General features: G+C 33.9%; 2 protein-coding genes across 2 annotated transcripts; both read left to right on the plus strand.

Annotated features, from left to right (window-relative positions):
* The first annotated feature begins 2,350 nt into the window (after positions 1–2,350).
* LOC106717834 (tyramine beta-hydroxylase) lies at positions 2,351–6,772 on the plus strand. The gene is made up of 11 exons (XM_014511758.2): positions 2,351–2,589; positions 2,892–3,112; positions 3,258–3,398; positions 3,546–3,809; positions 4,154–4,303; positions 4,800–4,932; positions 5,105–5,271; positions 5,448–5,630; positions 5,853–6,040; positions 6,213–6,369; positions 6,535–6,772. The coding sequence occupies exons 1-11, from the start codon at positions 2,511–2,513 to the stop codon at positions 6,661–6,663; spliced, it is 1,812 nt and encodes a 603-aa protein (XP_014367244.2). The 5' UTR covers positions 2,351–2,510; the 3' UTR covers positions 6,664–6,772.
* Positions 6,773–7,287: 515 nt separating this feature from the next.
* Positions 7,288–9,182, plus strand: LOC106717849 (cold shock domain-containing protein CG9705). Its single transcript, XM_014511778.2, has 3 exons — positions 7,288–7,502; positions 7,585–7,707; positions 8,513–9,182. Exons 1-3 carry the CDS (start codon positions 7,396–7,398, stop codon positions 8,673–8,675), a joined length of 393 nt encoding a protein of 130 aa, XP_014367264.1. The 5' UTR covers positions 7,288–7,395; the 3' UTR covers positions 8,676–9,182.
* The last annotated feature ends 1,001 nt before the right edge of the window (positions 9,183–10,183 follow it).

A 10,183-nucleotide genomic window follows, 5' to 3' on the forward strand; every position in this document is an offset into this window, starting at 1 on the left:
GATTATATACAAATAATACAACAGTTTTATTAAAACACACTCACGATAATTAATCATAATACTAGCTGTCGCCCGCGACTCTGTCCGCGCGGCATTAAAAAAACTTTAGTAACCAATATGTTCTTATTTTAGAGGGTTTTCAAGACATTATTTTGTTACTTTTTAGTGCATTTTGTTTAAGATTGTTTTTTTATGAAGTCGGCTTTCTTTTTTTCAGATTTTTTTTATTTCTTGTTTTTTAGTGCATTAGAAGTTCGATTACAAATTTCCTTAATACGTATGAGGACGGAAATATGACAAATAAAGAAAAGGACTTTCCTATTTAATATGTTTCATATGTGTGTACTTCAATTCAAAAACTAATTTAGAATGCAGCAGATAACCTCTCAACCTTTAAAAAAAGAAATAATTATCAAAATCGGTATACAAATTGAAAATTAACGAACTAATACATCGTAGCGTGCCTTTAATTTTGTCCAGCCGCGCGCCGCAGTAGCATTTTTCGAATGCGCGTAGTTTTTAATCATTTGATATCTTCTAAACTATTGGTCAAAACTGTATAGTTTGAAAGGCTAATGTAATCTGCATTTAATAATCTAGCCTTTAAACGTAATTATTTGGATAGGGATTCAAATCGAATATAACATAATAGCGCAAGCTTACGACACTGTTTTTATGGTTATTGTGAGACATCCACAGATGATAGACATATGCCACCACTTTTATTTAGTAAATTTAAGGATCTATAATCACTCCATACATCATTTTCATGTAGGTCATATAGTTTGACCTACGTAAGCCCAGAAAGCAAATAGGCGGAAATAGGGCATGAATTTAATAGATGTTTCTAAAGAAAAAAATGATTATTGTGAGAAAACTATAAAAGATAAATATGCTATCGCGGACTTTTATTTAGCACATTTAAAGAGCTACAATACTTCCATACATAAATTTTATGTAGGTCCTATAGTTTACCCTATGTAAACGCTGAAAGCAAAAACGTCCCTAATTTTCGCAACGCATTTTGAAGCTAAACACAAAATCTACTAGTCTTCTAGTTATTTTAATAAATAATCAAAAAAATGGGACCTATCTGCAAGCACTACCGTTCGATTAAAATATTTTTTATCAAAATCGGAGCACTGGGGGCAGAGCTTCAAGGTAACACACATTAAAAAAAGTCGAATTGATAAACTCCTTTTTTTTGAAGTTGGCTAAAATATGAGAGATAACAATATATATGTTAGTAGTTGATTATAAAAATTAAGACCAAAAGGTCGTAACAGTATGTGATCGTGAGATCCAAATGTAAATGTTAATAATTCTCGGCTAAAAATGCATATTGTTTTCTTTCTACCATTGTAGGCAAAATTATATAACAATGACGTGAAAGGTTATCGTTAAATGGTCACTTCATATGCCTAAACCAAAAACATCAGCAAGTATTAAAAGTACATATCATATTTATGTCGACTAAGCGTTGATTACCTACGATGTAATTAAAACGTGATTAAACGAAGCCTGAGGCATTGCGGTGAAAGAGGTCACCTTGTGGTGGGTGGCGGGTGGTGTTCAAGGAATTTAATATAAGAAGGGGCGATGCCGCGTGCATTCTAAAGCGTACACCTAAAGACTCCATTCGTTTTCAACCGCAAAATATTCAGCACAAATATGAAAAGCATGTCCCGTGTTCTCTATATATGTTTAGATTATAATCTTTATAATAGCTTTATGCCCTGTCGATTTCTTTTTAAATTGGGATATATTACACTGATTTTAAAAGAAATTATCAGGTCACAAATATTATGATCAAAAACGGAGAATCCTTTTTATTACCCGACTGACAAAGAGGGGTCATGTTTTTCACACGTATTTAATTTTATTTTATCTATGTAGTTTATATGTATGTATAATTACATTGGCACCAAACATATAGTAACCGTAAGAGATGGAATTCCAAAAAAATCGCGAAAAGATCCAGATCAAATTTCAATCGCCATAATTTTTTTTAAATTGCTTAATATTTTTCTTTCTTTTTTTCCGCTTACATTTTATTTAGATTACATTAAAAAATATTTAAAGCTCTGTTTTAATACGCAGATGGCTCTATTTCACCTGTTAGAGCCTCAAAGATTTTTTGGTTTTTAAATTAAGGTTAGGTTAGTTTCATTCATTTTGTTAAGTTGATAATTTGTGAGATAATACGACAATCTATAGAATCTATATATACTATACTACTCCTATATACTAAATATGAATTTAAAAAATGAGTTCACCAAAAATTTCGAAATCACTCTGCGACCGTACTTTTTAATGTTTAAATACCTCTGCATTTAATGTTCTGACTGTACCCGTCGGTCCTTACATTCCATAGCGCGGCGACTTGGAGAGTGGGATATCGCGAACCTAAGCCGGGATAGAACCCGACATCTCTCATTGTATTTCTAGACTTCGAAGAGTCAACATCTTCCTCATCGTTCTGATAAAATGTGTTGAGTATACACACAGCCATGGGATTTATGCGTATTTCTGTAATATTAGTTTCGCTGATTTTCTATCATTGTGCGTTATCCAAAAGTAATCCGAAAGGTAAGTTATTATTTTTTATACATCACGTTAGTTTAAATTCGGAAACAATATAGAACACGAAATAAATTATACATACATGTCACCAGCAAATCGTGAACATCGCCCGTTTGTAATTTGCGCCGGCAAATCATAAAGACTAGATAAATTACAATTGCATACGTAGTACAAGTTAAGTTTGATATTTCGGCAATTTGACGATTTTTCTAGGCAAATTACAAACGGGCGTCGTACACGATTTTCCAGTGACACATAAAATAAATACTAATTCAGGCCAGTATTTTCTTTTTAATTTATAATTTCAGATTGGTATGCGGAAAGTGAATCTGTTATAGACCCGAACGGTGCGTTATTACTGAAATGGAAAGTCGATTATTTCAATCGTAAAATAAGATTCCAATTGGTTATATCAGAGAGAGCACCAGAAGCGAACTGGATTGCCTTAGGATTCTCTGATAGAGGAGATTTAGTAAACTCTGACGTATGTCTAGTGTGGACCGATTATAAGGGACGTGATCATTTTGAGGTATGAACAAGTGCTTTTGAAAATTCTTTCTTACTGCAAATTTCCACTGACCTATTCAATGTGTTATTACTTATTGTACATTCACGTTCAATAAATCATATAGTTCTTTGTCATTATAGTACTACGCTAAAATGTAATTTTGTAGGACATGCACGCGGACTCTGATGGCAAGGTGATGCGGGATGTGCAACAGGACTGCGAAGCTTTTTACCTCGATAGCAGCGCTCGAAGCATATTCTTCGAACGATACTTCGACACTTGCGATGATGATGATTACATTATTGAGGTAAATTTAAATTAAAACTCGCTCCTCTAAAATAGTGGTTGGAGTAAGTTGTTACAGTCACTCTCGTAACCTCTAAGTTTGTAGTTCACGAGTTAATTTTTCCTTGTCATAAAACTCTAGTATCGCATAACTTGTAACTTGTTTCAGGACGGAACAGTTCACGTAGTATGGGCCCGGGGTATAGACAAGCTGTTCACATCCAAAGGTCTTTGTTTAACGTGCACGGCGGTCGAAGACCGCGGCTTCGTGCGCGTCCGGTTACTAACACCTGCAAACTTGCCGCAGCCCCGCGCGGAGCAGCTGATCATAACTAACAAAGATTTAAACGTCCCCAGCGGTGATACCACGTATTGGTGCCAGGTTGTCAAACTACCGGACTTTGTTGTTCAGAAAGTTCACCATATAGTAAAGGTAAAGTCATAGTTTAAATTTATCAAGTAATATTTTAAAGCGTTGCAGTAAGATTTGAATTTTGCGTACTTCTAGCCTTTGAAAAACAAATGTAAGTGTAGTCTTTTCGGCCCGGGTATTGACAGACAGTACGCCTAAAAGCAGTTCTTGTATGGTTTATTTTTAAATTATTTACCGCGGGTTTTTGAGACCAAAATCTGTGTATAAAATTAATCGTCATTCCTGTCATTATCTTTGACAAAACAGAGATAACGGTACGTTTTAAACGAAGATTTCGGTCTCAGAATCTGTATTCACGACCTTCATAGTCATTATAACCTATCAACATAATTATTTGGTTTCAGTTCGAGTCCACCATTACCAAGGGTAATGAAGGTCTTGTACACCACATGGAGCTTTTCTATTGCGACGCCGATCCAAACAAAGAAATCCCGCTTTACAACGGAAACTGCTTCTCACCTGATCGACCTGAATTAACTAAATTATGTTCGAAGGTAAATATATTTTACATTTAAGTACGATCTATATTCATCCTGAAGCGAATGAGGGATTAGGTAAATTTTATCAGTAATTCTAACTATAACCTGTCCAGGAATATAAAAACGTCGCCATATTGCGGAAAAATATGGAACTAACTTTTTTGCGCACATTAGTAAGTTATGTAATACTAGCTGTCGCCCGCGACTCCATCCGCGCGGAATTTAAAAAAAAATAATAAGTAGCCTATGTGTTCTTCCAGACTATATTATACATCTGTACCAAATTTCATCAAGATCCGTTCAGCCATTCTGGAGATACTTTCAAACAAACATCCATCCATCCATCCATCTAAACATTCGCATTTATAATATTAGTAAGATAAAATTATGTAATAAAGGCGATTGAAGCGCCGCCAGGTTACATTATTATATTCTTTGGTAATCTATAAGCAACCAGAAGAATAAACTGGTAATAACAGCATTTACTAGAAATTATAATCTATAATTTAAGGTGAGAGCAGCTTGGGCTATGGGGGCGCCACCTTTTGCTTACCCGGAGGAAGCGGGTCTACCTATCGGTGGTCGGGAATCAAATAAATACGTTATGCTCGAAGTGCATTACAATAATCCCGAATTAAAAGATGGTAATTATAATTATTCTCGGAGTCTATAAAATTTTTTAAAGACGACCTCATATCATTAACACGTACATCACAATGGGGTGGAATCTTGTCACAGTAAAATAAAAATTACAGTTTATGAGGAGCTTTAGCCAAAATTATGTCAGTGAACATATTTGTGTAATTATAATTTTAGATTGGATCGATAGTTCTGGTATTATATTACACCTAACCTCAAATAAACGCCGTTACGATGCTGCTATTATGGAACTTGGTTTGGAGTACACGGACAAAATGGCCATACCCGGCGGACAGGAGGCCTTTCCACTAACTGGTTATTGCATTCCGCAATGTACAGGTGTGGTAAGTACTTGTTAACTAGTCTTACAATAATTTTTGGAACTATAAGACTGAAAAAAAAACTACTCAACACAATAATTTCTAATCGTTAAAAGCAAAAATTTCAAAATTAAGTAAAGCAACATTGTACCTCTAAAGTACACTGCGGCAGTAAGAAGTCGATATATAATATATTTCAGGGTCTACCAGAGCACGGAATCATTGTGTTCGGCAGCCAGCTGCACACGCACCTGACGGGCGTGGCAGTGTGGACGCGGCACGCGCGGCGCGGCCTCGAGCTGCCCCTCCTCAACAGAGACCTGCACTACTCCACGCACTTCCAGGAGATCAGGATACTACATCGACCTGTCAAAGTTTTACCCGTAAGCACTAAGCTTTTTGTGTTTTAAACCGACCATACATAATCCGCAACAATACAATGAATTATATGTTGCCAGATTTGATTTTCCTAAAAAAAAAGGATGTAAAGAGGTTTTTAGTTAATATATGTACGAGTCGGCCCTACTGCGGCTGTCGCCTATTCTCTACCATTTTAGAAACATTTCTTGAGATATTTTAATAGTACATTTCGTGTATCTTTTTAGGGTGATTTCTTAGAGACGACGTGCATCTACAATACAAAAGATAAATCAAACGCGACCATCGGCGGGCACGCCATTACCGACGAGATGTGCGTCAACTATCTGCACTACTACCCCGCCACGCAGCTCGAAGTCTGCAAAAGTGCCATCTCTAACCTGGCATTGGAAAATTATTTTAAATTTGAACACCGGTAATGTCTATTCGTATAAATTTAAACAGATATAGAGTCATCTTTTTCGTACAGTACCTATTTGACTTTGTGTAATAAAGACAACGCACTCAAAGGCCTAATTTCGTCGCTTGAACTTGAATGTGTTACTTTAATGTTACTATAATAAATAATATAGTTGCTTAAATTGCAGATGGGACAACATGTCTATCTCGTACTCAGCGCCGCCCCGGGCTAACTACCTAGCTATCAAGCCCTGGACTCCGTTGAGAGCTGACGCACTGACCGCCCTCTACACAGAATCTCCGATATCAATGCAATGTAATAAATCCGATGGCAATCGGTTTCAGGTGATTACCAAATTATAAGCCATTTTTAAAGATGTGTAATTGGAAAAACATAAGTATTTTGTGACGATGCTGACAAAAGATGTTTTTTAACAGGCTCTTTTAATTAAGGTTTTCAATTAGATTCTTTCAAATACCTTGAATAAAATTTTGTTATTTGTTTTACAGGGAGATTGGGAGGGATTATCGATACCAAAAATCAAAGTTCCATTGCCGGAAGAGCCGCGAATCTGTCGTAACTCTGCGAAAAGAGCCAAAAAAGTTATGACGTACAAAGATTATATGTTAAGAAATTAGTTTTCTCTTTTATCCTATGATACATAAGCATACTAACTCCTAGCTATACCATTGTACTATAAATGCTTGTTAATGAAATGTACTAACGTTATTAAAATAAAGTTATTCCGAGAACTACGTAGTTGTTTTATTTAATCTTACTAAAATTAAAAATGGGAATGTCCTGATATATTGATTTTCATACAATCACAACTCCAGAATGGCAAAATAGATTTAGATGAGATATACAGCCTGGAATAGCGCGTAGGCTTCACATCCTATTCACCACGGATAAAAATTCGAGCGACAACTGCTACGTACTCATACAAAGTTCGAGCTTGTTCCGATTAAATATTGCGTAGCTTTGTTATACATAAGTAGCATGTGGAGATTGATTTACACCCCATACCAGTGCCAAGCACACAAAATACGCAAGTTAAGACGGTATAATAAACATTAATTACATTAATTAAACTTCTAAGTTTCTGGTACATATAAAAGATGTTACTATTCAGTATACTATATTCTTAATAAATAATATTAATTAATTAACAATAGACAATGAATAAAGAAACTACAGTGGGATCTTGGTGGTATCTTCAGATTTTCACATGTAAACCCTGACCTTTAAGCATAGCAATCCATAGTGAAAATGAAAAATGATGGATAAGTTTTGACATTTTGTTGTTTCTGGTTTGTTCGTATTTTCCTTGATCTTGCTAACCAGATATTTCTTTCGCAAAAACAGTAGCCATGTCTAACGATTATGGTTTTAACAGTGATGATTCTCCTAACAAGACAAATTCTCACTTACAACTTCCTAGTCCTATAATTACCCGTCGGAATCGAACTGCTTCGACGTAAGTTACTGTTAATTATTCCTATTTTACAAATTGTTCTTTACAATATTTTTTTTATTCATTAGTATGTTTTGTGTGGCAGATCTGAAAGAGCTTTGGGAAACCCGGTAGAAAATGGTAAAATAAAATCATTTTGCCGGGAAAGGGGTCATGGTTATGTGACCCCAGAAAGGGGCGGAGAAGATCTCTTTGTTCATATTTCTGAGTAAGTACAACAAATTATCCTTAGTTCTATGAGGAAATAAGGTGTATCATATAAAAGTTTATTCTTTTATATTAATGAAGAGTTGTTGGTTGGAAACATGGAACTATACTGGGGTTTTATTTTTTGGCATTATTTTCTTTAATATCCCCATCAGATCACTACTCTAATGTCACCACAGGTCATTTAATTTAGAATTCATTGAACTTAACATTTCATATGAGTAACACTGCATATTAGACTATAAGTGCCTTTCTTCGACCAAAGTGTTGCATTGTTGACTACAATTGGCACTTAAATTAAGGTCAGTGCTGCACAATTTCAGTTAAGGCCAGACATTTGTAAACATAGGCATAACAAATCTGAGATTGAAGGCTTTGTTATGACATCAGTTTTATTTTACTTCTATCAATGTTATAAATGTGAATTATTGAATGGATGGATAGATCAATGTTTGTTAGAAGGTATCTCTAGAACGGCATAGATCTTGATAAATTTTGGTATAGATGTAACACAGTCTTATAGTCAGTACTATTCCAGAAATGTTTACAATTCCTGGTTGATACTTTGATTCACAACTTTACTCTAACTCCGAAACGGTTCAACACATGATATTAAAATTTGGCACAGATATAAAACATAGTTTTGAGTAGTACAAGAAACACATTTTACATTTTTTTTATTCTGCACAGACAAAGTTGCAGGCAAAAGCTAGTAACAACACATTTCCAATACATTATACTAATTTAAATAGTGAATTTTTATAACTTGATTTTGCTATTTTAATAAGTTATTTACATTATTCTAGCATTGAAGGCGAGTATGTTCCCCTTCCTGGGGATGCAGTGACATACCGTCTCTGCCCGATCCCACCAAAATTTGAAAAGAACCAGGCCGTCCATGTCCGAATTATCCACCTGACACATCAGAAGCATCTTAAATGGGATGAACTACCACAGATACTTTCATAAGCATGCATTTTACATAAGGCACATGTTTTATTAAGTAACCCTGTCACTTGTCATAGCAGGTTTATTTATAAGCCCATAAAGGCCTAAAATGTATTTATCAGTAGATGTAAGTTCATGTTCACTATATTTTTTTTATATTTTACAAAAGGAAAGAGGTAACATGTAAGGTTGTATCGAATTAGAATGATCATTCAGTCCAAATCAATACAGCGTTTGGTAAAGAAAGTAGCCAACATAATGTGGTGCTAAATTTTCGATGGTTTTTGAAAGATTTTGATATCCGGTATTGAAATTACAGTAACGAGAATAAAGGAAAGGGCTTCTAGCATAATATATCCTATCAAATGTCATTAATTATTTGGCCTAATGTATACAGTTGTCTGTTAGAATTCATCATTACTTTGTTATAGACTATAATTTCGCACAAATTAATGTGATAGAGATCATGATGAATTTCATTAAATAACATACTGAATGTATTTATTAAAGTTATTTTCATTCCAAAGTTGAGCATTTTGACAGTGATGTCAGTTTACATAAATATACTTATTTAATAATGTTTTTTTACCAAACTTATTTAAACTTCTTTTGCACAATGGTTATCTGATAAATGTTGCTTTTTTATGTGTTGCCATGCTTAATTGTGTTTTAGATTTCTCTCTGTATGGTAAATGTATGTATTATTTTAATAAGGTAATAAATGTAAGCATTATTTGGTTGTTTAATTTTCCCTCTTAACATAATCATGATATATCATAACAGCATCCAGGACATAAAAATCATTGTAGATGCAACTGAGAAACCTTACCGAGGCATAACACATGGCAACAGCAATTGTTAATGTCTACAATATAATATCTGAACAGCCAAAAATGAGACTAGGAAAAAGTGAAACTTGGACTCTGACTTGTCTATGAGTCCTTTATCGAGTAAATTTATTTTTGGTACCTTTTACTTCCGTACAATTTTAATTAAAAGATCAGAGAGTGTTGTATATTATTTATTTAAATAATAAAACATTGATAATTTTTATAATAAAGTTTTTTCAGGGTTGTAATAAAATAAATAATCATTATGTAGTAATATTTATTTATCTATGTAGTTTTTTTTACATTGATTACTGTAAAACAGGTCAGGTTAGTTAATAAAATAAGGGTTATACACATAATGCTTATCATTAATTAAACTGAAGAAAAAAAAAACTATCAATAAATAAGTTCTTTATTAAGGTTACACAGCAGCAATCGGATTGGTCTCAAATGTAACCAGTTTCAGCTGTTATTTCTACACTGCACCTATTATATTCAATAAAAACATTTTTAGATTTAAAAATATAATATGATTACTTTGCCTCGGAGGTACTCGTAAAAACATAAAATGATACTACAAAATCTAAACATTAAGTTTATGTCTACATATTTATTTATATAGGGAATTCCATTTGTAATTGCTTCACAATCTAAGTCTTTATGCTTAAAGCTATGGCTTGTCAATTCAATACAATTTTC

The sequence above is a fragment of the Papilio machaon genome, chromosome 13 (genome assembly GCF_912999745.1).
Source record: "Papilio machaon chromosome 13, ilPapMach1.1, whole genome shotgun sequence".
Classification (NCBI taxonomy): domain Eukaryota; kingdom Metazoa; phylum Arthropoda; class Insecta; order Lepidoptera; family Papilionidae; genus Papilio; species Papilio machaon.

Coding starts and splice junctions, on each gene's coding strand:
- LOC106717834 (XM_014511758.2), top strand. CDS start 2,511: ATGGGATTTATGCGTATTTCTGTAATATTAGTTTCGCTGATTTTCTAT. Junction 3,399..3,545: donor ATGATGATTACATTATTGAG/GTAAATTTAAAT, acceptor AACTTGTTTCAG/GACGGAACAGTTCACGTAGT. Junction 5,272..5,447: donor TTCCGCAATGTACAGGTGTG/GTAAGTACTTGT, acceptor AATATATTTCAG/GGTCTACCAGAGCACGGAAT.
- LOC106717849 (XM_014511778.2), top strand. CDS start 7,396: ATGTCTAACGATTATGGTTTTAACAGTGATGATTCTCCTAACAAGACA. Junction 7,503..7,584: donor CGGAATCGAACTGCTTCGAC/GTAAGTTACTGT, acceptor TTTGTGTGGCAG/ATCTGAAAGAGCTTTGGGAA. Junction 7,708..8,512: donor CTCTTTGTTCATATTTCTGA/GTAAGTACAACA, acceptor ACATTATTCTAG/CATTGAAGGCGAGTATGTTC.